The 25,840-nt window shown below is 43.3% G+C and overlaps 1 protein-coding gene and 1 pseudogene across 1 annotated transcript in view; both read left to right on the top strand.

Annotated features, from left to right (window-relative positions):
- Positions 1–9,410, top strand: part of XPO1 (exportin 1) — a 42,411-nt gene extending 33,001 nt beyond the window's left edge. The window contains exons 11-25 of the mRNA XM_075536007.1: positions 292–450; positions 1,760–1,957; positions 2,542–2,680; positions 3,013–3,194; positions 3,284–3,440; positions 3,520–3,683; positions 3,829–3,963; positions 4,938–5,121; positions 5,397–5,503; positions 6,745–6,939; positions 7,530–7,698; positions 8,010–8,144; positions 8,231–8,390; positions 8,477–8,573; positions 9,081–9,410. Coding sequence (XP_075392122.1) covers positions 292–450; positions 1,760–1,957; positions 2,542–2,680; positions 3,013–3,194; positions 3,284–3,440; positions 3,520–3,683; positions 3,829–3,963; positions 4,938–5,121; positions 5,397–5,503; positions 6,745–6,939; positions 7,530–7,698; positions 8,010–8,144; positions 8,231–8,390; positions 8,477–8,573; positions 9,081–9,227 — 2,328 coding nt within the window. The 3' untranslated portion in view covers positions 9,228–9,410. The remainder of the gene's footprint in view (positions 1–291; positions 451–1,759; positions 1,958–2,541; positions 2,681–3,012; positions 3,195–3,283; positions 3,441–3,519; positions 3,684–3,828; positions 3,964–4,937; positions 5,122–5,396; positions 5,504–6,744; positions 6,940–7,529; positions 7,699–8,009; positions 8,145–8,230; positions 8,391–8,476; positions 8,574–9,080) is intronic.
- A 12,973-nt stretch (positions 9,411–22,383) lies between these two features.
- Positions 22,384–22,946, top strand: LOC142430625 (coiled-coil domain-containing protein 167 pseudogene; annotated as a pseudogene).
- The last annotated feature ends 2,894 nt before the right edge of the window (positions 22,947–25,840 follow it).

Here is a 25,840-nt window from a genome sequence, read left to right as displayed (position 1 = left end):
TAATTAAACACCTTGGGAGAGTGACCATTGGTTTATTTACTTTGAGGAAAACGAAAAAGTCTCAATAGTTTTAGTAGCTTGTCTATAAACGGTTTTGATGAGTTGTAAAAAGATTCAGATGGTGTATATGATGTATAGACCTTGATTTAGGTACGTATAAATGAAGTAATCAGAATACTACATAGGCTTGTGATACAAATTACTTGATTTAATGTTTAATAATGGGCAGGTTAAGAATGTAAATAGGCCAAAAATAAGATGCAGACTAATTGCTCAATATTAAACTTGTAGATGCTTCCTTTAAATACTAATATTCGACTTGCATACTCCAATGGAAAAGATGATGAGCAGAACTTCATTCAAAATCTCAGTTTGTTTCTCTGCACCTTTCTTAAAGAACATGGTCAACTTATAGAGAAGAGATTAAACCTCAGGGAAACACTGATGGAGGTAAGTCTGGCGGTGGAGCCTTTGGCTCCTGTATTCAGTATGTAGTAGAAAGCTGCTTTTTCTCCAACTAAAGTGTGCTTTCAAATTCCTGTTCCTTGTCTGTGCATTATAGATAATAGTTCTTGATGCTGAGTTGGGGCTGTGAGCAAAGTTTCCTGGTTTTGTTGACCACTTAATGCCAGAGTTGACATTTTTTAACAAGAATTGAAAGTTCCCGGTGGGATAATTACAAGGAAAACAAGATGACCTTTCCATACTCAGTTATAGTGTAGCCTATGATAAGATGCACCCTAAGATGAAAATTGGCGCAGGCAGACCAAGCTTCATTTCCTTAAAGTAAGCAGTGTATCGGTGTAGTGCCTTTAGGTAGTAAAACTTCTCTTTGTTGGTTTAAATAAAGCTTGAAAATTTTATTTGCTGCCATGACGACGGGGCGTAGGTTGTTAGGTACCATCAAGTCAGGTCCGACCCATAGTGGCCCTGTGTGCTGACAGGTCTTGTGCCATCCACACAGTGGCTCCTACGTGTGAGCCCAATGGGGGGGGTCACCATGATGTCAGCCTTATCTCAGAGGCAGTATACGTTCTTCATCAGCACCACTAAGTTCACCTCCTTTCAAGTCCAAATTTTTTTAATAAATAATTTAGGTACCGTTCAAATGACATAAAACTAACCATTTTAAAGCATACTATTTGTTGGTATAATTATGATACTGTATCACTGTTTATGTTTCTAAGGCATTTTGTCTTCTGCAATGGAGAGCCTTGTACCCATTAAACAGTCTCCATTTCTCAGCCTCAGGCAGCTTTCCATCTACTGATGAACCTACTCTAGATATGTTATGCAGAATCACAGTCATGTCTCTTTGTGGCTTCCTGCTTACTTTCTCTAAACACATATTTGCGGGGGGGGGCGGGTGTCCATGTTGTAACAATATATCAATAATTCATTGGTTTTTATAGCTGAGCAGTATTCCATTTATGGATACTGCCATGTTGTTTTATGCCCATTTATTCATTGACAAATGTTTGCCTCTTAGCTATTTTGGCCAAAGTCCTTTAATTATATTCCATGCTTTTTAATGAGAGACTTGATTAACATGAATTTATCAATGAATAGGTTTTGTAGGTGTTCTGGGACATGTCAGACATAACTATTTTACTCTAAGAATGTTGTTTGTTGGATGAATACTAACTAACATCACAGTGAATCGTGTTTCCCACTAATGTAGCAAGCGGGAGACCACTAGGCTGGGGGCGGGGTTCGTGATGTCTAAAGAGTGTGTTAATAGATTTGGTCTTCTGTATAGGCCCTCCATTATATGTTGTTGGTCTCAGAAGTAGAAGAAACGGAAATCTTTAAGATTTGTCTTGAGTACTGGAATCATTTGGCAGCTGAACTCTACAGAGAAAGTCCATTCTCTACAACTGGCTCTCCGCTGCTACCTGGAGGCCAACATTTTGATGTGCCTCCCAGGAGGCAGATCTATTTACCCGTATTATCCAAGGTAACAGTGAAGAGGGTGTTGGAGTGCTTTCATAGTTGCTTACTGTGTTGTTTTGTGAGTTACAATACAATGTTTGCTTCTCCCCACCCCCCTTCCCTACTCTATCCAAATTGGGTTTTTTGTTTTAAGATTTTGACAACTTTGAGAACGTTAAAAACTGGAACATGCAAGGGATTTGATTGAGGGACGCCTTTTGGCATCCCTTGTCATTTTCTTTAGGAACTTTAATGGTGTGGCTTGCTAACCCAGCCTGCCACCTTCGGGCTGGTCGTGGGGTGGGGACGGGGGGATGGGGTGGAATGAGATACTTCCAGGCTCTGACAAAAACATGGAGCCGTTCTGCTCGGTCCAATCAAGTCCGCACAGACAAGTTGCAGCCTAGTGCATCAGATGTCTAGGGATGGGAAATGCTAGGGGTGATTCTTACTCCCCCTAGAGACTGGGAGCCATTGCTTGTAGTTCTGACTTGAGAAGCATTTTGCGTGGAAATGCATGCCTTGATTTTAAGGGGTGGCTGCAGGTCTATATTTGGTGTGGATTTCTAAATCTAACTCATTTTTATTGATTGGTTTATTATTGAAAAGGTCCGTTTATTGATGGTTAGTCGTATGGCTAAACCAGAGGAAGTATTGGTTGTAGAAAATGATCAAGGAGAAGTTGTGAGAGAATTTATGAAGGATACAGATTCCATAAATTTGTATAAGAATATGAGAGAAACATTGGGTAAGTGGATACTAATCTTTGCCTTCATAATCGTATTCTGCAGTGCTGAGTACCTTTTAGAAAAGATGCTGTATTTAGTCTCATAACTGGGAGAAAGACGAGACTTAACTCCTGTAGTCTCCGTCTAAGGAACCCACAGGGGCAGGTCTGCCCTGCCCTCTAGGGTCTCCATAAGTCAGATTCCACTGAGTTGGCCGTGAGTTTATTCCGGAACAAGTCACTGAATGTGTTAATGGCCATCTACGGCTTGAGTGTGCTGCTGCTCTTTTCCAATAAGAGCTTTTATCTGTTTTGCATTTAAAACCTCCAGATTTTTTTTCCCTCCTTTGTAGTTTATCTTACTCATCTGGATTATGTAGATACAGAAAGAATAATGACTGAAAAGCTTCACAATCAAGTGAATGGTACAGAGTGGTCATGGAAAAATTTGAACACGTTGTGTTGGGCGATCGGCTCCATTAGTGGAGCAATGCATGAAGAGGATGAGAAAAGGTTTCTTGTTACTGTTATAAAGGTGAGGTATGCCGGTGCATGTCTGAGCCAGCGCTCTAAGTAAGCACACACATGGATGCCATGAGTGACCTGTATTTGTCTGTTTTGCAGGATCTCTTAGGATTATGTGAGCAGAAAAGAGGCAAGGATAATAAAGCGATTATTGCATCGAATATCATGTACATAGTAGGTCAATATCCAAGATTTTTGAGAGCTCACTGGAAGTTTTTGAAGACCGTAGTTAACAAGCTTTTTGAGTTCATGCATGGTAAATGTCTTGGTTTAACATCCTTTATTAGGTTACTGTTTTTGTTGAACAAAATAGATGAGTGTTTCTTTTTTGGTAGAGACCCATGATGGCGTCCAGGACATGGCTTGTGACACTTTCATTAAAATAGCACAGAAATGCCGCAGACATTTTGTCCAGGTTCAGGTTGGAGAAGTAATGCCATTTATTGATGAAATTTTGAACAACATTAACACTATAATTTGTGATCTTCAGCCTCAACAGGTGTGTACGTTTTAATGGGGAGGCAGAAATTTAACCCTTTGCTGGGCTGTTTATCCAGTATCAGTTGTCCCTACTACATGTTTATATTGTGTTTCATAAAAATGAGCAAATGTATGAAAGTAAAATGTCTGCTTTTTAAAAATAGGTTCATACATTTTATGAAGCTGTGGGCTACATGATTGGTGCACAAACAGATCAAACAGTACAAGAACATTTGATAGAAAAATACATGCTACTTCCTAATCAAGTGTGGGACAGTATAATCCAGCAGGCAACCAAAGTAAGTCTTACTGCTAGTCTGTTACAGACACCACACAAGAAGGCAATTGTGTTATACCTGCTCATATTTTCACATTTCAAATTCCACAAGTTTATCTTTTATTAATAATTTTATTTGGGGGGAATCTTAACACTTATGACAGTCTGTCATTCAATTGTATTAAGCACACTTGTACATACTATATATTACTCATATAAGCCAAGTTTTTCGGCACATTTTTTATGCAGTTTTTGTGATAAAATTAGATGCTTTGTCTGATACTCGGGTCGGCTTATACTCAAGTGTATAAAGTATATTGCCATCAACATGTCTAAAACATTTTCTTTCTACTTGAGTCTTTAATATTAGCTCCTCATATTTCCACGCACACCCTTGTGAATCCTTGATCACTTGCACATTGCTGCTGTTACTCCGTGTCTTCCCTTCAGCCACATTTCTATTCTTTGCACCCCTGGGGTCGGGCTACATAGCCAGTTTTGTGATGCGTTCCCCCTTTCTCCTCCTACCCTCATGATAACACGACTCCAGCTACTGTTACTGAGAGTTTTATCTGTCCTGAATTACATGTATCGGGAGTGTCGAGAGCGCTTATCTGTACCAGTGTGTGTACTTGGTCTAACCCAATTTGTAAGGTAGAACTGCGTTATGGGGGGGTGGGGGCCCGGTGGGAAAGCATTCAGGAATTCGAGGCATGATGTGTGTTTCGTGGTTGCTATGCTTCACCTTGGTTGAATTGTCGACTGATGGGCTTTGGGCCTCCACACCAACTCCCCATGTTCACATCCATGTAATTGTTTGGGGGCCTTTTTTTTTATGAGCATTTCACTTTATTCTTGGCTAAACATAGGTAATAGACTATTATTTAGTATTGTAAATGTGATTTGACATAAAGGAGGTCTTTTAAGGGGAGGTCTTTTTTGCTTTAGCAATTACATAGACAATAATCATTTGATAATTAGAATTTTTCTTTCCAGAATGTGGATATTCTTAAAGATCCTGAAACCGTCAAGCAACTTGGTAGCATATTAAAAACAAATGTGAGAGCCTGCAAAGCTGTTGGACACCCCTTTGTAATTCAGCTTGGAAGAATTTATTTAGATATGCTCAATGTGTACAAGTGCCTCAGTGAGAACATCTCTGCAGCTATCCAGGCTAACGGTGAGCGCGTCTGAAGAGTGTCGGTCGCACGCCTTTCAGTCTTCGAGCAGTGTTTCTCCCGGGACGCGCGTAATCCTCCCCATTCTCCACCCCCTTCCCGTAACGCCAGGCCTTTCCCATTTTCATTAGTCCCAACGGTTTCCCGTCCAGTTTACTCTTGCCTTACTTTTTTTTTTTTTTTGTGGGAAGTGGGAACTAACCACATTTGAAACACCAATAGCTGTGCTGTAGAATTTTAGTTGTCAAAATAGATTTTGCTTGATTATATTTTCTAGGTGAGATGGTTACAAAACAACCACTGATAAGAAGTATGCGAACGGTGAAAAGGGAGACGTTAAAATTAATATCTGGTTGGGTGAGCCGCTCCAACGATCCACAGATGGTGAGGGATGTTGTCTAACCTTTGGCTCCAATTTCTTGTTAGGTTGATGCTTTCTCTGAAATACACTTAGTTTCTTTGAAAGTAATGTAGAGGGCTACATGTGGAATTGATCACAGTGTATTTTTATGAGAGTTTGTTACCAATTGTTTAGGTTACCTTTGAAAGGCGTTGCTCAATGTAAGCCAAGGCGGGTAATAACAAGATAGTGGTGAGACTATCTTAGGTTTTTGTGGATAGGGAGGAGGACTTGTTGATGGAATTCAGATGCAATGTTTATGTTTCTCATGATTTTCTAGAACAATTTATAAAGCTGTAATTAGTTTGTTTCTTCAGTAAAATAAAGAGGGTGCTTCCCAGATTGAGGCTTTGAAAATGTTTTGTTCTTACTCCTTTTGGACTTAAGTTTTCAGAAAGGGAAACTTGCCTCTTCAACTTGGGAGGGCGGGGCAGTGACTTCTCGGCGCATTTACTTGAGCCTCCTTGCTCTGGCTACTCTTGGGCACCTCCACAGATTCTAGCTTGTCAGTAAGGCTGTTTGCTTCCATGACAATGAACTTTCTTTTTTTAAACAATTTTAAATCTGCTACATCAACTTAACAGTATGTGGGACAAATCTAAATCAGAGGAACCAAATATTTTCAAAACTGATTAACATCATAGAGATTTTTAATTTTCAAGCTGTTCCTTAGTAAAGATTTTTTTCCCCCAGTAAATTTGTTCAGAATACAATTCTTAGTGGGATTCTAAAGGTAGTTAATGTAAACTTTGAACTTTTTAGTTAGGTTTTATTTAAAACTTTAACAAAATAAGATTAATTGAAAGCAATGTGAAATAATATTTGCTCTTAAAATACTTTCTAATTAAAAGTAATTAAGTTACTGTTGGAGTTGGTATTTATTAGTGATTTGATTTAGCTCCTACGTTCCTGTAGACAGTACCCATTTACGAAGCTATCGCTTTTTAATGTTATCTAGCTCACATTTGCAGTATTCTTAGGCCCCCCTTTCCTTGCTGTGGACATGGATTTGAAATGCACACACTGTGGTGCTTTCTAGCTCGTGATAGAATTTTCGGGTTTATTTGCCTAAAAACATTTATGGTAGTAAAACAAAATCGAAGCACAGGCTCTTCTTTTTTTCTCTGAATGATGAGCTTAAATCTCACAGGCAACCTGGCTGCTTTATGATAGTAAGTAAATGCTTAGCCTAAAGCTTAAAATTAGTTTTATTTTTCCCCAACAGGTAGCTGAAAATTTTGTTCCTCCTTTGTTGGATGCAGTTCTCATTGATTATCAGAGAAATGTCCCGGCTGCTAGAGAGCCGGAAGTGCTTAGTACTATGGCTATTATTGTCAACAAGTTAGGAGGACACATAACAGCAGAGATACCTCAAATATTTGATGCTGTTTTTGAATGCACGTTAAATATGATAAATAAGGTATGTGGTTTACATTTTTAATTTAATAATTGAAAGTTATGTCTAAGTCCTCAAGATGTAACTGTGTGGCATGATTTTGGATTTAAATATCTAAGCATTTAATATTTAGTTGGAGAAATACTTGATTTTAAGGAAGTTACTACACAGGTCAGAAGCTTCCCCCCCACAAAAAATTGAATAAAGGAGAAAAAAATCTCATCCCATTTCTCCCCCCCCCCTCCAAAATAGCAGCTCGTTGTTTCTTTTCTTTCTTGTTTAGTTGTCTTTGTAATGCTGTAGGATCCGCGTCAGAATCACTTGACCCGCTCCTTAGGGGAGAGATCAGGCTGTCTGCTCTCATGATACTATTATCAGATGCCAAAATTTCAATCTTCACTAAAAGTTTAGTAAAAGGGGGTTGATTCCAAAGATGCAACCCATCTCTTTCGGTTTGGTGATTCCTGTATCATGGGGGCTGGTGCTTAGTAGGCGAATTCTACTTCTGTGGCTTACCTTTGGGGAGACAAGTATTTTGGAGAATTCATTGACAACCCTGGGTATGGTCTGAAACCTTTTTTTTTTTTTTTTTTTTTTGGTCCACTTGTTTTTAGGATTTTGAAGAATACCCTGAACACAGAACGAATTTTTTCTTGCTACTTCAGGCTGTCAATTCTCATTGTTTCCCAGCGTTTCTGGCTATTCCACCTGCACAGTTTAAACTTGTTTTGGATTCTATTATTTGGGCATTCAAACATACCATGAGGAATGTTGCAGATACAGGTAAATACAGAAAAATTGTCTGTGTGTAATCATTTGTTCATTTGTCCCTCAGTTCACGCAAAGCTACTTGTTAAGAGCCATTCCAGATAATACTTGGCGTCTGCCGAGTTCTGGTGCAGGAGTTGCTGCCGTGAGTAGGAGTGAAAGGAATTTTTACGGAGGCTTCAGAAATTGTGGACAGATTTTAACAGCCATTAATTAGATTATAAATATGCAGAGCATTGGTTCTCGTTGCTCTCTGGTTTTGGATCTTTTGCTCAACGCTAAAGTGAATGTCAGCGTGTAATCTCGGTGGGTGTTCTGTGTCTTAGGCTTACAGATACTTTTTACACTCTTACAAAACGTTGCACAAGAGGAGGCGGCCGCTCAGAGTTTCTATCAAACCTATTTCTGTGAAATCCTTCAGCACATCTTTTCCGTTGTGACAGACACTTCACATACTGCTGGTGAGTTTAGAAAGCCACAAAAGAGTTAAATGTTTTGATTATTGTTACCACATCTGGTAGTTGATCATTCCCCTTTTTGTCACTAGGTTTAACGATGCACGCATCAATTCTGGCATATATGTTTAATTTGGTAGAAGAAGGAAAAATAAGTACTCCATTAAATCCTGGAAATCCACTGAACAACCAGATGTTTATTCAGGAATATGTAGCTAATCTCCTTAAGTCTGCATTCCCTCATCTACAAGAGTAAGTACACTTAAAAGAAATCAACCTGAATGTTTTTGCATTTTAAAAAATGAAACAAATTGTTGACTGACTGTTTTCATTTGCAGCGCTCAAGTGAAGCTCTTTGTGACGGGGCTTTTCAGCCTAAATCAGGACATTCCTGCTTTCAAAGAACATCTTAGGGATTTCCTCGTGCAAATAAAGGTATGGATTTGTTATTGCAGAGACATTAAGACCCTTAATGGCGGGTTTGTAAAAGTAATCACTTTATTTATAATACAGATTTGTTTTTTCCTATAATATAGTCTTAATACTCAGCAACTCTTGAGTCTGATTTTAGAATGAAAAATTTTCAGTCTGGGCTGTTTTGGGTGTTTTTGATAACTTTTCATTCATTTGGATTAATCTAAACACCTGTTGCGAAATTGACGCTCTAAATAACGACAGTAGTACAGCGAGATGGTGACGGCACAGCTGGTTGCACTTTGCTAGCTGTCAGCAAGCACCCTTGGCCTCAGCCCCTGCTTAGGGAGAGTATTTTTAGCCCATTCTGTTGTAAACTTTTTTCTTACAATGAATAGCTTTGGTTTTGATTCGCTACGTTAATGTGCTGTAATTTTAAGCCCAACCACTTAAATTGATAGTTTATCTGGGAAGACATTCCCAAATTGAAGTTCATTGTGTTTACCTTTCAACTACCTGTTTTCACAGGAGTTTGCAGGTGAAGATACATCTGATCTGTTCTTGGAAGAAAGAGAAACAGCCTTAAGGCAGGCTCAGGAGGAGAAGCATAAACTTCAAATGTCTGTCCCTGGCATCCTCAATCCGCATGAAATTCCAGAAGAAATGTGTGATTAAAATGGGAAGTCATGCTGGGGTTGTTCTCTCTGTACGACTCCCGTTGGCAGAAGGAAACCGCATCTGGATATCTGTCGACCAAAATGATGCCAATTTGTAAATTAAAATGTCACCTAGTGGCCCTTTTTCTTATGTGTTTTTTGTATAAGAAATTTTCTGTGAAATAATTCTTCCATTGTTTAAGCTTTTGTTTTGGTCATCTTTATTTAGTTTGCATGAAGTTGAAAATTAAGGCATTTTTTAAAATTTTACTTCATGCCCATTTTGTGGCTGGGTTGGGGGGAGGAGGCAAATTCAATTTGAACATATACTTGTAAATTCTAATGCAAGATTATACAATTTTTCCTGTAAACAATACCGATTTTTAATTAGGGAGCATTTTCTTTCTAGCCTGTGTTTCAGCCTAGAAGAAAAGGTAATGAGTAAAACAAATTGCGTTGTTAAAAGGATTATAGTGCTGCATCATCTGAAGTTAGCACCTCTTGGACTGGATTGTTGGTCTAGACTACATGTGTTACAGTCTGTATGGCAAGTTTGCAGCAAGATCATGTGCATATCATCCCATTGTAAAGCGACTTCAAAAAATATGGGAACACCGTTAGTTATTTTTACATAGTTCTTTTGTTTTTGTGTGTGTGTGCTGTCGCTTGTCGACAACAGCTTTTTGTTTTCCTCAATGAGGAGTGTTGCTCATTTGTGAGCCTTCATTAACTCGAAGTGAAATGGTTAAGATATTTATCCTGTTAGAATAGGCTGCATCTTTTTAACAACTCATTAAAAACAAAACAGAACTCTGGCTTTTGAGATGACTTATACTAATTTACATTGTTTACCAAGCTGTAGTGCTTTAAGAACACTACTTAAAAAGCAAAATAAACTTGGTTTACATTTACTTGCCCTCTATTGGCTCAGAGTTATTCCTCTGCTAAGGTGCTTATTGTGCTGAAGCATGGCTGCCGCCCCCGCCGCAGTCACAAGTCTGTGACGTGTGAGTGCACCACACTAGCCGTCAACCTCCACTGTGGCCTGGCAGGCTCCACAGAGCTGGGCAGAACTCGTTTCAGAAGCTCGATTGGAGAGACTGGATTATTGCCAGGGCCACAGAGAGAGCGACCCAATCCAGTGCCCTCTTTGACAGAGGTATGTATGGCACATCACACAGCTGCCATTGTTTTCGAAGGATGAAAAATTTATAAATCTCTAGCTTCCCCGTTGCAGTTGATTGTTTCAGTATATCCACATTTTACAAATTGTAGTCCTTTCTGGTTAATTTCATCTGCTATGACAAAACCAGGAAGAACTAGTTAATGCCTTGGTTTGGGTTAGCAGTTGACATCTTGTTGACTAAAAATAAAAAATTTTAATGTATAATTTACGATGTCAATGATTGTATGAAATGAACATGCTCTCAGGAAACATTACTTTGGTGGCAGTTTGAGTCACTTTGCCTTATTTTGGATTGCACATCACCTTGTCTCTGATTCAGAGCTGAAGCTAATGAGAGATCAGGCTATAATGAGAACGGGTACAGGTGATCCATCCCAGAGAGGCCAGAATAATTGCATGCTTGGAGAGTGGATCCTTTGAAAAGGCAAGGGCCCTAGGATGAATGAAATGAAGGGGAAGTAATACGTGGCTATCCCTACATGAGCATGAAAGTGGATTGGGGAAAGAAACTTTCAGATTAATGTGTAAGGGGTGAAACCAGCTTTCTCTTAGACTAAAAGCATCTCAAGAACGGCCTTTGTGTTTATGGGGAATTAACATTGTAGAATCGCTATGCTTTGATTGTAAAAACGTCTTGGACTGAAATATCACTGGGGCACTCTTGGTTCCTTGGTAGAATTCTCAGCATCTGTTACAAAGGGACATCGATCCTCTTGCGGATTGGGGCATATAGCATAGCTACTGTCTTGTCAACAAACACGTGTGTACAACACTGAGCCGGTTCGGGCTGAATTTCCAGACTTAGCTGGAGTAGGAAGGACAGCCTGATGGTCCTAGGAATGGGCCAGTGCAGACCTTATAGATCACAACTAGCAGTTCCACTTAGGTGGGCTCATTGGGCCCCAGCCGGCTTAGTGGCAGCCAGCCACAGCAGCTGGCCCTAGAAATGCCATTGGGCCAGACAGTTACACAGACAATGCCACGGGATAGCCCCGGGTTCAGTTTCCTTCTACCACAAATGGGAAGATGAACACATTGAAGGAGTATTAGAAATGCCTCTTCAGAGGCTTCTGCTAAAGAACTTACAATTTCTGGTTTTAGCTTATTTACTGCCTCTGTACCAGGTAACGTTTTTAAAGGGGGTTTTAAGACTCTAGGTCCAGATTGTTGGCTCTGGTTGAACTATGGCCCAGATATTTCGTCAAGTATACCTAGAGCTATCTGTTTCCAATGGTGGCTATGTATAACGTTCACCCTTCCCTTACCACCTCAGGACTCGGAAGGTTTTTAGATGTTTCAAGAAACCAAGTTTTTTAGTTTAGGAGCTAGACTTTTTTTTTTAGACTTATTTTGAATTCAAATTGATTGGCAACTTGGTGCTCTATCTCTGTCAAATGGTTAGATCAATGTTTCTCAACCTGTGGGTCGCCACTCCTTTGTGGGGGGGGGGTCAAATTACCTTTTCACAGGGGTCGCCCAATTCACATCAATATCAAAGTTACAGCTATGAAGTAGCAGTGAAAATAATGTTATGGTTGGGGTGTCACCACCACATGAACTGTTTTCAAGGGTCGCGGCGTTAGGAAGGTTGAGAGCTACCGTTAGATGCTGTGGAGTTGGTTCCAACCCTGTACAGCAGAAGAGAATGCTACCTAGTCATCGGCCATCCTCCCCATCATTCCTGTGCGCCGACCCATTGTCAAGGCCATGAAAGATGTCAGCCTTCCTTGAGGGCATTCATCTTTGGCTGTGACTCCACCAAATATGATGTTCTTCAGAGACTGGTCTACTTATGAAAAACATGTCCAAAGTGGTCTCGGTGAAGAAGTCTTACCTCTAACCATTCTGTACGTCTTCCAAACATTTGCTCTTGGCAGTTGCTGGTACTTTCCAATATTCTTTGCCAGCAGCCTTGTTCAGTTGCATCCATTTTTGTCTTAATCCTTATTCGGTGTCCAATTCCACACAGGTGAGGCAATTGAAAACATGGCTTAGGTCAGACCCACATCAGTCCTCAAAAGTAACATCTGGATTTTCAACGTTTTAAAAAGGTCTCATGCAGCAGATTCACTTGGTTTAGTACATGTTTATTTCAGGGATGGATGTAATTACGTGTAACAAAAATTATGCCCTCCTTTACAATGCTTAAATGTACATTTAAGGGAAACCATTCAAAAATAAACCTTTGTTGAGTAAAGTGAATCTTGGAAACCTTCAATTCCTTTCAGAAAGATTCTTTTTTGTGAGTGCCGATCAAAGAAGATACAGCATACGAGTATAAAAGGCCACAGGTTGGGAATTTGTTGCTTAGCTGTGTTACTCATTTGGTGCCTTCTCCATGTGTTTGGCAGCAAAGCATATCAACAGCTGACCATTTCAGACATTGGCATAGACGAAGTTGGCAGCATTTGACGGACTTGGAGTTTCCCTTCTGTAGTAGATCGGAGTCCTAGTTGAGATGTTCATTAGGTCTGGAATATGACAAGTTACTTGAACTGCATTTTGCCCAAAAAATCATAAGGCTACATGCATCCTTATTCCCCTTAATTTTTTGACTGTTGTCCCCAGCTGGTAAAGGTGGATTGGCTGGAAATCAAAACTAAGACCCTCCAGAAAGACGAGTGTTGCCATTTACAGTCATCTCCCAAATGGTGTTTTATTGTAGATAGATAACCATACCAACGAATTTGCTGTTGAGGAAGGAAATGTTCGTACTCTGAGGATAACTACATTTACCTGTTTTTCCTACAAAGCAACAACCAAGGCTTTCATGGGGCCTCAGCAAAGAAGATGCCTACAAAACATGCCAAAAAGTGCCTACCCCGTACCCAAGTGAATTTCATTCAGAAAGACACTGTCTGAACCAGTAGAATTTCAAAAGGAAGAGGCTGCTCTTGTGGATTATTGCACTTTGCACAACGATCCTAAGGATCTTAAAGTTGCAGTGTGTTTTCACTAATTGGTACATAAAATGATGGTACATTTTACTACCAATGTTGGATTTAATTGAATAAAGCAATGAGCAACCCAAATAATAGCTCAGTATCCTTAGCCTGCCCTGTCCTGCATTTTGAGTTTCATACACTTTGAAGGACTAGTTTACCCACCACGTAACTGTTCCGTATTTATCTTTGTGCTTAGACATCCATAGAAGAAAAGTCTTCGGAATATAAATAGAAAAACATTCATGCCCTATGGGCTAAATATGCTTTTGAAAACAAAACACCTAAGTACAATAGTAAAATTTCTCATCGGAACTTTCCATTTCTGTCTCTGGAATATGTTCCAGGCTACTTCAGGAAAATAATGTATCATATTCCCCCATTTGTCCCACGTATGTTTTCCTGGACTTCTATTTTGTCAGATGAGAATCCAACTTAGGTTCGTGCTTTTTGCCATGTGTAGACATCGAGTTTCTAGTTGCAGTCCTACTCCGAGTGTGTCTTGTCATTTCTCTATTTAACCTAAGTATTCAGGTGCCACCGCCTCACGTGGGCAACCTCGTCTCCTAAGCCCACTTAATCTGATCTAAGTGACTTCCTTTGGGGAATTATCATGCAGTCCTCAGGATAGCCCTTACTCACCACTTGGTTGCGGAACGGTATAGTTGAGGGAACTTTTCTTTTGTAACTTAGATGTGGGTGAAAAGTGACAGTAGATGGGTTCTCCATGGTGCATTCATTGACCCATTTTGATTGGTGGCCTTAATGGTTGCCTGCGTGGTGCAACCACTCATCCTGCTCACCCTTTGCTTCTCTCCCTCCCTGCCTTCAGAGCTTTATCCCGAGCTCAACGTCGTCTTTGGATCACACTCGTGCTTGATGGTTCTTTAATTGTTGTTGGTGAGCTAATACTTGCTTGTTACCCAAAGTTCCAGAAACACCAGTGCATACTTTATTTAAAAATTTTTATCATTTTATTGAGGGCTCTTCAATCCATACATCAATTGTATCAGGCATATTTGTACATTTGCCATCTTTTCTAGACAGTTACTTTTTTTTAGAATCGTTTTATTAGGGGCTCATACAACTTTTCAAAATCCATACATATATCAATTGTGTAAAGCACATTTGTATATTCATTGCCGTCATCATTCTCAAAACATTTGCTCTCCACCTAAGCCCCTGGCTCCCCCCTCCCTCAAGAGCCCTTGATAATTTATAAATTATTATTTTGTTATATCTTGCCCTGTCTGATATCTCCCTTCACCCACTTTTCTGTTGTCCATCTCCCAGGGAGGAGTTTCATATGTAGATCCTTGTAATTGGTTCCCTAATTTCCAACTCACCCTCCCTCCCAGTATCCCCACTCATACCACAAGGTCCTGAAAGGATCATCCACCCTGGATTCCCTGTGTTTCCAGTTCCTATCTACCAGTGTACATCCTCTGGTCTAGCCAGATTTGTAAGGTAGAATTGGGATCATGATAGCGGGGGAGGAGGATGCATTTAGGAACTAAAGGAAAATTTTATGTTTCATCGTTGCTACATCGCACCCTGACTGGCTTGTCTCCTACCCAAGACCCTTTTGTAAGGGGATGTCCAATGGCTTACAAATAGGCTTTGGGTCTCCACTCTGCACACCTCCCACCCCCTCATTCACTGTGTTATATTTTTTCTGATGATACCTGATCCCCTTGACATGAATTACTTTTTATTGAGCCCTTGGTATCAGCTCTTCTCCCTCCCCACACCCTCGTGACCCCTTGATCATAAATTGTTGTCTTCCTATCCCACATCGACCACTGTCTCCCCCCATGGTTTCCGTTCTTCCACCTGAATGGGGTTGTGTGTCAATCATTATGATCGGTTCCCTCTTCCCCTCCATTTCTCCCTTCCCATCTGGTATCTGTTCCCGTTCCTGTTCCTGGATTGCGTGAGCTCTCATCTCCACCTGGGTACATGCTCCAGTGTAGTCCGAAGTGAGAGGCATCACTGGGGTCATGGTGGGTGGTGAGGAAGCCTCAAGAAAGGCTGGTTGGTTGTAAGGAGGGTGTACCCCCTGCCTTTATAGGCCTAAGCTCCATGGTTGAAGGGTGTGCAGGTTGTTTTGGGGGTACAGTTTTTAACAGCTATAAATTGGTCCGAAGTTGAGAATCACCAGCTGCTCCTCAGGAGAAGGGTTTTCGGTCTCAGAAGTGCGAGGTGGTGGCGCACCCTGCCCCACAGGGTCTCTGAGTCGAGCAATGGCAATGAGTTTGGAGGCGTTTGCTGCAGCCCATACATTTTGTTGTGTGCTTTCGTTTTCCTCCTAATATTTCTGTCCTTTGCCTCTGGTTTTATTCCACTGCTTGCTTGCTTTTTTTTTAATTATTCAAACTTATAACCTGGTATAAGAACGTTTTCATAAGTGAATACTTTAAAGTTGGTGGGGTTTTTTTTGCTTGGGGCGAGCAGGGGCTTCATATAACAATTGAATTAACAGTGACAGGTAGTTGATGTCACTCTAGTCTCAGTGAAGTCCAGAGTGTTCCAGTCAGAACTTAGATGTACTTTCAGTCTCAATGCCCGTGAAGGTGGCCTTGGCCCAGACATTTCCATTGTCCAGCCTTTGCAAAGGAAATCAATCCATCTACACAGACAAAACCACTGACTCCTCAGCTTCCTCACTGAGACTGACTGGCTCATCCAAACAAGTACAAGGAAACCAGTAGAGCTCTTGCCAGGTGCAAACGAAGACAGCCTGCAAGAGGAAAACGAAAACCAGTTGAGCGGGAGAGGACACGGCCAAGTCCGAGAGCTGGGAGAGTTGACCGAGGGAGCCAAGGGAGAAAGAAGAGGCTTTGCGCTCCCGTCAACAGTTACCATCTTGGAAACTCACTGGGGCAGTTATACCCTCGCCTAGAGGGCAGCTCTGAGCCAGCGTCGACTTGATGGCAGTGAGCTCAGTGGTCATTTCCATTGATGGAGAGAAGACCAAAGGACACCCTTGTGCTGGAGAGAGACACTGAAAGTACCATAGGCTGTCAAAAGGACAAACCAATGGGTCTCGGAAGAGGAGGTATGGCCAAGGTGCGCCTTAGAGCCCAGGAGGGGGAGGCTTCGTCTTTGTCTGCCGTAGTGTGCTCGGCATGGGAATAGTTGGGGCGATGGCACAGGCTGGGTAGTGTTTGGTGCTGTGCACAGGGTCGCTGTAGGCTGGGACCGACTTAATGGCACCTAACATTTCCATTGGAAGGAAAGTCATTTTGGAAAAAACTCAAAACCTCCCAAGCTCATTCTTTTACCCACTTCCAACTGGGGTAACTTCCAACATGACTACTGCTTTTGCTCTGTTAGAGACACCTCATACAATCCCCCCACCCCCCAAGTCAGCTGACGGGACTAGCCCTTTTTCCTGACAAGGGAGCGACTGACTGACTCACAGTATCTCACTGAGTCCTCTCAGCCGATGAGTATTTCTCTAAACCATACAGTAGAAGGTCAGTTTCCACTCTTTATTACATCTTTCCTTGGCTGTTTTCTACTGCAACAAGATCGTTTTTTGTTGTTATTTTGTTTGGGGGGGTTTGTTTGTTTTTTTGGGACTGGTTTTGTGCAAGTGGCATGTGCCTTTTTTGTTGTTTCCCAATAGAAAAACCGATTCCTCCAAAACACGAATTTTCTGCACAGGCAACCCCAGCTGAAGTCCCTGACAATAGAAAGCTTCTCGTCTCTCACGGTCCTGCTGATAGACTTTGCCCAGTCAGTCAAGGGCAGGGCGGATGATAAGACAGTGCCATTCTCAAGTGCTCGGCACCACTGTAGGATTGGGCTTGCCTGGACCACGGCAGCAGTGTTCTTGTGTTCTTGATGACTTGAAAGAGCTACAAGAAATGCCTTTCTCTGGGCCATTATTAGTAGCGCTCTCAGCAGGTGGGTCCGGTTTTCTGAGCGTCGCAGTTGACCTCCCTGCCTTCCGATTGCCGCAAGCCTGACATCATGTTTGGTTTTTCTTCTGACCCTCTGAAATAATTCCAACCAGTGCTGCCCCGTCCTCACCACCCATTGTGGCGACCACGGGCTCAATGCATCCCATTGTTGCCGTTTTCATTGACCCTCGACTGAACATGACGCCCTCCGGGAATTGGCCCCTCATCATACGTCCAGTGGAAGCAGGAGAGTGCTGGCGTGCACCTGTTCGTTCTAGCAGTGCGGAGCCTCGTCACACCTGCCAGCACCTCAGTGCAAGTGCAGCGAGTTTCTTTGTTCTTTATTCATGAACTTGTAGTGCAGTAATTATTGGCACATAGGGAGAAAGGGGTCTACTTCTGATTGCTTGCAATTAATCCCTGCGTGTTAATGGACTATGTAAGAAATGCATAACAAAGAGGTTCTGGGATGCATCTTACTATATTTCAGTAGCTGAAATGGTTCTCTGGACTACTCTGTAATGGTCAGTATTTTTTGCCAAAATGCAGTGAAATAAATTGCCTTTCTCCTTATTTTGTGCCCCACAGAGCCTTGTAAATGGAGTACTGCACTGTGTGCCCTACCTAGACGATCCTCTGCCTCTTAAGATCTCTGCTTCCTGACAGCCCAGGTAAAGAAGAAAGACTCTCTTTGAACTCTTTTTACCACAGTATTTCTTTTCAACTCTAAGAGATGCAAATTTGAACCCAATTTTGTTTATAGAATAGCATGAAGTCACAATACAAGGAGGCTTGCAAAAGTTCATGGAAAAAAGCATTTAAAAAATCAGCAAGGGGGTGGGGGTTAGGGTTAGGGTTACAAATAAGAAAAAAAAATCAGCAAGGGGGACGGGAGGGAAAAAAGAGCTGATACCAAGGGCTCAGATAGGAAGTAAATGTTCAGAACATAATGATTGTGATATGTACAAATGTTTGATACAATTGACGTATGGATTGTTATAAGAACTGTAAGAGCCCCCAATAAAGTGATCTTTTAAATTAAAAGTTTTTTAAGATTATAGCATTTATCCACAAACTTTTTGAAGCCCATATATATGTGCTAGTTCATAAACTATGCCTGTTCATATTTGCTGAAGTTGTAAGTCAGCTCACTAACGGTTTGTCGCTGTGTTTGTCTCTTTCTCAGGTCTTCAAAGCGTATATACTCGAGTATAAGCCGTTTCCCAGCACTTTTTTAAAAAATCATTTTATTTTGTGGACTTATACAACTCTTAACACAATCCATACATACACCCATTGTGTCAAGCACATTTGTACATTTGTTGCCATCGTCATTTTCAAAACATTTTCCTTCTGCTTGAGCTCCTCATTTATTCCCCCTCGCTCCCTCACCCTTGATAATTTATAAATTATTATTATTTTGTCACGTCTTACAATGTCCGATGTCTCCCTTCACCCATTTTTCTGTTGTCATCCCCCAGGGAGGGGGTTATGTGTAGATCCTTGTGATCGGTTTCCCCTTTCTACCCAACCTTTCCTCCACCCTCCCAGTATCGCCACTCTCACCACTGGTCCTGAGGGTTTCATCTGTCCTGGATCTCTGTGTTTCCATTCAGCACATTTTTAATGCAGTTTTTGTGGTAAAATTAATTAGGTGCCTCAGCTGATATTCGGGTCAGGTTATACTCGAGTATATACGGTAAGTCTCTGCAAGGTAATGACTGGTACAATTTCTTCTTGTCTCGTTGAAGCACTTGGCTGAAGTTCCTATTAATTGAAGAGGCTTCCAGAAGTTTTCTAACTTCAGTCATCACCACACACGCTGGCTATCAATATCAATGACTTTCCAGGCTCACGGGCGTCATAACTTTTGGATAGTTATAGACTTACTATATGTAAAGTCACCGAGTCAGAAAAGCGGCCTAGAATTTGGTAAATCTGAGTGTGCTGCTGCATTGCTCAGTGACATTGGGAAGCAAAAGCTGGAATATGTTGGAACTGTCAAACAAGGGGACTGGTTCAGAATGCCATGGAATTTTGGAGCTGAGGATTTTAGAATACTCTTGAAAAGTGGGCTTTAAACACAAGTTAGACTCACCTGCGGCCCTGTGAACGTGTACTGAAGTGTCTGAAAGCCATTTTTAAAGTGCTGCTTCTCAGCTGTGCTTGAGTTTGGACCCTCTTACCTCACTGCCCCCCCACCTGCGGACGTAGCTTCATTTACTGCATGCACGTCTGCAGACACCATCTTTTCATGTGTATGTTGCCTGTCCAGACCCCTTGTTCCATATACCTTAATAGACGGAAGCTCAAGATCAACTGACACTGACCTTTGCCCCTCAGGAAACATCAAAGCATGCTGGTTCTCCTTCAGCGTTTCTCTTATCAATAGCAACCGCTCATCCAGTTCTCAAACAAGAAACCTGGGAGTCATTCTTTTCAGCTCCCAAATAAAGCTCTGGCATCAGCCGATGCTCCATGAAAAACGGAACGAAGCCTCACTGCCCTCCTGTCAGTTCTGGCTTGTGGCCACTCTGTAGGACAGGGTAGAACTGCCTCTGGGTTTTCCAGACTCTAATCTTCCCAGGAGTAGAAAGAAGAATCTTTCTCTCTGGGAAAGGGCTGGTGGTTTCAAACTGCTGACCCTGTAGTTAGCAGCGCAACGCAGACCTCACAACGCCACCAGGATTTCCAAATCTGTCAGTCTTCAGAGAAGCAGAGTGCTGTCTTTCTCCTGTGGACGGATGGGTGGGTTCAAACAGGAGGCTTTCCTGGTACGAGCGGAGCCTAGTGTTTCAGCCCCTGCGCCATAAGACTCCCTTAGCATCTCTGCTACCCTCAACTAGCCAAGCATCAAGTGTAATCAGGTGCACCTCCAAAACAGACTGCACACTTGTCTGCTCTTCTCCTCTTCCACTGCCTCCAGCCTAGTCTTTGTTGCCTTAGGAACACCATGAGAAACAGCAGGGACTTCCTTTTTTGCTCCAGTTCTCTTGGGGAGTCTGCATTGAAAAGAGGCTTACATTCTGTAGGAAGTATGTTGTGGGGTTGGGAAAAAAAAACACATGTCAGCCATACTTCAAAGCAGATTAGTAAGCAAGCACAAATACACCTTTGCTTACCTTGCTGGTAAATTGACACTTCAAAGAATGGTGCTGGGTTTTAATGGCTGCGTTTTTGGAAGTTGATAGCCAAATTTTTCTTTTGGAGCTCTTCTGGATGGACCAGAACTTACAACCTTTTAGTTAGCAAATAAGCACATAGCTAGTGTGCACCACCCAGGAACCCCTGGCTTCCTCTATATTCCTCCCCCATCCAGTCTTTCCACTGCTGCTCCAAGTGTGGCCCTCTACCCACAGCGTCTGCATCACCAGGAAACCTCAGGCCCCAGCTCAGGCCTGCTGCTGCTGCTGCTGCTGCTGCTGCTGCTGCTGCTGCTGCTGTTAGGGACTGCTGAGTCGATGCCATCTTAGGAAAGCAATAGCAGCATGTGGCTGGTTCTTGTTGCTGTGGAAACCCATCATGGCAGCCACCGTGCCAGTCCATCTCGTTGAGGGCATCCTCTTTCTGCTGCCCTCTACTGAGTGAGAAGTTTCATTTCCGCCAGATCCGGGTGATTGCTATGCATGCACTCTCGTTTCTCTGCTCATGACCTGTACAAGTCTCTGCAGTACTGATTTTCCCAGAACTTTGGCTCAAAGCCTTCAAAAATGATCCCCTTAGAATCTGACATCTAGTCTGTCCGTTTCTCCACCATCCTGAGTGATGGCTTTCTGTCCTCACAGTGTCCGAAGAGTTTCAGGATCTAGAAACAAACGCAGACTCGGCCTATTCCCCCCAATGATTTTTAATGAAAACTGGTAATAAGATCAGGTACAACTCCAAGAGAAAACATTGGAAAAGAACCGAGCTGGGTCTATAAGGCGCCCCCACCCCCACCCCAAGGGATGGCACCCACGGCAGCACTTAACCAGGCTCACTAGTGACCTGTCATACTAGTTTAAGACTTTGCTACCATCTGATCAACTGAACATACTGCAAATACCTGGTTTCTTCCTTGGTTTTCATTCTCCCGCATGGAAAGGTTAATAATAAATAATGTAAGGCCGTTAGTTTGAAAAGAAATAAATATGTAATATATACCATGATTGTCAAGGGCACCTTGGAACAGCTGATTTAACCCATTACATCCACCCAAAGCCACTGCCATCAAATCAATTTCAATTCCTAGTGACCTTATCTAGGGTTTCGAGAGTGTAAATCTTTGAGTGAGTGGAGCAGACAGTCTCGTCTTTTTCCCAGTGCTTACCCTGTGACTCCCGCCCCCCCCACGTCCCCACACGCACTAGCCATTGAGAAATAGTCATTGTTGTCAATCCAATCAGCCCAGTCAGGCTTAGTCACTGAGAAAAAAATCAACCTGTGTTCAGGTCAAAATGGTTTCCCTTCAGAATTCTGACAAATAAGAGAGGTGACAGGACATGAGTTCTTGCCACAAGCTTGTCGTGTGTAGGAGAGACGAGCAGCCCCCTTTTCCTAGACTCATTTCTCACCTGTTACCTTTCTGGGTTGATCGGGTATCAAGAGGGGTCATGTGGGGGGCCAGGTTGACTAAAGAAACAAATCCAATAACATTCATACATGTATAAGAAAGTGCTTAATATCAAGAAGTAATTATCAAGAAAGCATCCCAGCCCAGTGAAGTCCATAAGTCTGATACTAGTCCATAAATCCCTCTGTAGATTCACCCAGCCACATGCAATGACACAGACAGCAGGAAGATCACAGGCTGGTGAGTGCAAAGTCACGTGGATCCAAGGTTGGTGGAAATGTGACAGGGTCCTCCAGAGAGTGGCCAGTCAGCAGATTCAATCAGTTCCCAGCGTCTCACACTCATACCATTCAGGAATACTGAGACTTGATTGACAGGGTGGACTCCACCCCGACACTTTTATTTTATTTATTTATTTTTTTCCCACCCCGACACTTTTAGACATCTTCAAGTTGAACATAAAATTATCTCAAAGGATTTCACATGAAGCTTATCAAGAAGCTCATGACATCTAAGCCTCAGGACTAGTGCACATTCTGGGTTGTGGTGGGATCTTTGTCTGTATGATGCCTGGAGTATTTGTCATTTTAAAAATATGTGGTTGGCAGGAGGGACGCGGGCCACCGGCGAGGGCAATGACTAAAAAGAAGCGGGAGAATCTGGGCGTCGCTCTGGAGATCGATGGGCTGGAGGAGAAGCTGGCCCAGTGTCAGAGGGACCTAGAGGCCGTGAGAGACAGGCTCGACCATGCAGAGATGACCCCTGAGGCCAGGAGGTCTCTGGAGAAGAAGAGCAGCCTGATGAGCAAAGCCTCCCACTACGAGAAGGAGCTCAGGTTGCTGCGGCGAGAGAACCGTAAGAACATGCTGCTGTCTGTGGCCATCTTCGTCCTCCTGAGCCTCGTCTACGTCTGCTGGACCATGTGAGCCCTCGCAGGGCCCCTCCCTCCCGTCAGACCACTCGGGCCCTACCTGCCTCAAGAAGACCAAGGTGCCGGGTCCACTTCTCTGGGCACCTTCCTGTCTGCCCAGCCACTGGGAGCCCTACCAGCTGGCCCTCTGGCTGCCATGGGCCTGGGTTTGCTCCACAAAGCCACTGTGCTGGCTTCTCCTGCACCCAAGGGAAAGGCAATAAAGCGTGCCAGGCTGCACGGTCGGCTGGAAAAAAAAATGTGGTTGCTGTGAATAAGTATCCACTTTTGTTGCTGTAGTTGACTTTAACACACAGAAATAAATGTATTCTCTCCTAGTTCAGGAAGCCTCCTCCACTCTCAATCTCTGCCATCCAGTTAATGCTGACTCGCCACAATCCTGTAAGACAAGGTAGAACTGCCTCAGCCAGTTTCCGAGATTGGACCTTTACAGGAGTAGAAAGTCCTGTCTTTCTCCCTCAGGGCAACTGGTGGTTTCAAACTGCTGACCTTGCAGGGAGCGTAGGACCTCTTAGGAGGGTCCTGGGCAATTCAGGGAATCAGCTCCAGGGAAAGGCTCTCTCTCTTTCTCTGTGTCAGCATGGGGGTGGGGGGGCGGGACGGTTATGGGCCTGATGTTTCTTGACGATCTCCATGCGTCTTGACAACAATCTCCCTGGGTCTAGGAGGGTCTCAGCCCAGGGACCTAAGTCCAGGGGGTGCCCTTTACACTTGGCTCTTCTTTCCTGGTCCCTAATCTTCTATTTATAATGTGTTTTGTCTCCTTAAAGTGGCCTTTACCAGGCTGGATAAGCTTTAGCTCCCACCAAAGCTAGATCTCCTTCAACCCACACGATTTTGCACTGACTTGTTTTCCTCTCTGCACTCCCTGGAATCTGAGGAGCCATACTTGTTGACTGATCCCTGTAATGCCCCGAGCCTCTGCCCAGCATTTCTCTCTGACCTCTCCTCTCCCAGACTCCTCCTCTGGCCCTCCTCCCCAGCCCTGCTGGCCTTCTCCCTCGTCTTAGCATCCAGGTGTGCATCTACCCCAGGCCCCTTGCACATGCTCTTTCTGATCTGCTCTAAGATTTCCAAAAGTGAGGCCATCCCGGACCGTTCTATTCACTGCTACAGCCTCTCCAGTTTGTTTTCTCCCGTGGCATCTTCTGCCTCACTTTTTTGAAGCTCCTTGCGGGCAAGACCTTTTGTTTCATGTGCTGCAGAATCCCTACCCTCCCCCCACCTAAAATAGTGCCCAGCACACAGAGGCTGTTCTGCAGCTACTGAAGGAGGGCGGGAGTGAATGGGACGGGGCTGTGCTGACGCTAACTCCACCAGCTCGAGGACGGTGACACTTGTAATTAGACAGACTGGGGAGCAGGAACCACGTGCAGAGGCACGCCGGTCTCAGCTGTAGAACATCATTCAGCTTTCCCATGGTGGGAAAGGTTGGCAGCCTCTCCACAGCTGCCAGGGCAGACAGACTCCAAGGGCTCACAGTTGAGTCCTTGACCCGGAATTGTGCTTGTTTATAGGGATCCACAGCCCCCAGTGTGGAACTTCTCTGGGACATCTGAAAACTAGTCTCTCCTGGGGACAAAGGTTTGGCCCTTTGAATCCGTTAGGGACAGCCCGCCTTGAGAAGGCCTAGTGGGGTTAGCTTTGCAGTTCAACCCTTGCCCATTCCCACTTTCTTGACTCCTCCGCACACCTGCACGCAGGTCCCACAGCCGAGTGTGTTCCAGGGACCCCGCCCCTGGAGTGGCAACAGCTCCTATACTTCAGGTATCCATTCAAGCAACGTTCCGAGCCAGGCTCTTGGAGACTCAGTGTGACTAGGATAGAGTCAATACTTGCATGGGGTTGTAGTCTGGTAGGTGGATACTTGGGAACAAGTAAGGACCAGGGTGGGGTAAGCGCAGGACACAGCACAGAGATTGTCAACTATGCACATGGTTCAGTGGGGTTACCCAGAGGCTGGACTGGCAATGAGGTAAGGCAAGCAGGAGAGAGATGAACAAGGGGTCTACTCAATAATGAACTGGCACAAAATAATTTATGAATTATGAAGGGTTCATGGGGGAGTGGGGAAGGAGGGGGAAAATGAGCCGATATTAAGGGCTCAAGTAGAAGGCAAATGTTTTGAGAATGATGATGGGAACAAATGTGCTTGGCAGAATGGATATATGTATGGATTGTGATAAGAATTGTATGAGGCCCCAATAAAATTATTTAAAAATTTTAAAAAATGATGTGATTCTCCAGAGTCAGCAAATACACAGAGACCATCATTAGGTGGGAGGGAGTCACTGTTTAGGGGGTGACCAGTGAGGGGTGACAGGAAAGTCTGGAAGTGGCTAGTGAAATGAATCATAGTGCTGTTTGGACAATATGAATAAAACGTGGGAAGAGAAAGTATCTGGGTATGTGCTTCTGTGATTAGTTAATGTCAACCCAGGGCAAGCCCATGTGACGAAGTAGAACTGCCCCCATAGACTGTCTAAGCTAAATCTTTATGGTCTTTCTCCTGTGGAGCCACTGGGTGGATTCAAACCACTGATCTTTAAGTTAGCTCTTGGCAGAGCACCACCAGGGTACCGTTTGGTGTATGTACACACAAGAGGACTTAAAACGCTTCGTGAGAAAATTTCACTATCTTTTCATTCCACTTTGCCACAAACTTATTCACACACACACATAGAGAAATTACAAGATGATTTTCCCCACCAACTTTCTGAAGCCTCCTGGTCTCTATGCAGGCTGCCACTGGCCTGCCAGTTTGCCCTACTCTTGTGGCTGCCGTGTTGCCAATGGGATTCCAAAAACCAGCAGGGTCGCCCATGGTGAGCAGAATTCTAACCCTGGAAGACTAGGAAGAAAGGGGATCTATTTCCAAAACTTGGCCAGTAAAAGCCCTCTGGATCACAACAAAGCATTGTCTGACACACTGACGGAAGATCAGCCCCTCGGAGGTAATGGCACAGATGGAGCAAGGCTTTGGGGACCTTCATCTTCCGATGAGGCACGACTCCAATAAGGTGAGCTCACTGCAAACATCTCTTAGTACTCAGAACCTGGATGGGCCAAGTGTGGATCTAGGAAAATTGGAAGCAGTCCGCAATGAAATGAAG

This window comes from Tenrec ecaudatus, chromosome 17, assembly GCF_050624435.1.
Source record: "Tenrec ecaudatus isolate mTenEca1 chromosome 17, mTenEca1.hap1, whole genome shotgun sequence".
Lineage (NCBI taxonomy): Eukaryota > Metazoa > Chordata > Mammalia > Afrosoricida > Tenrecidae > Tenrec > Tenrec ecaudatus.
The sequence above is the reverse complement of the archived record's forward strand: the minus strand, read 5'-3'. Positions and strand labels throughout refer to the sequence as shown.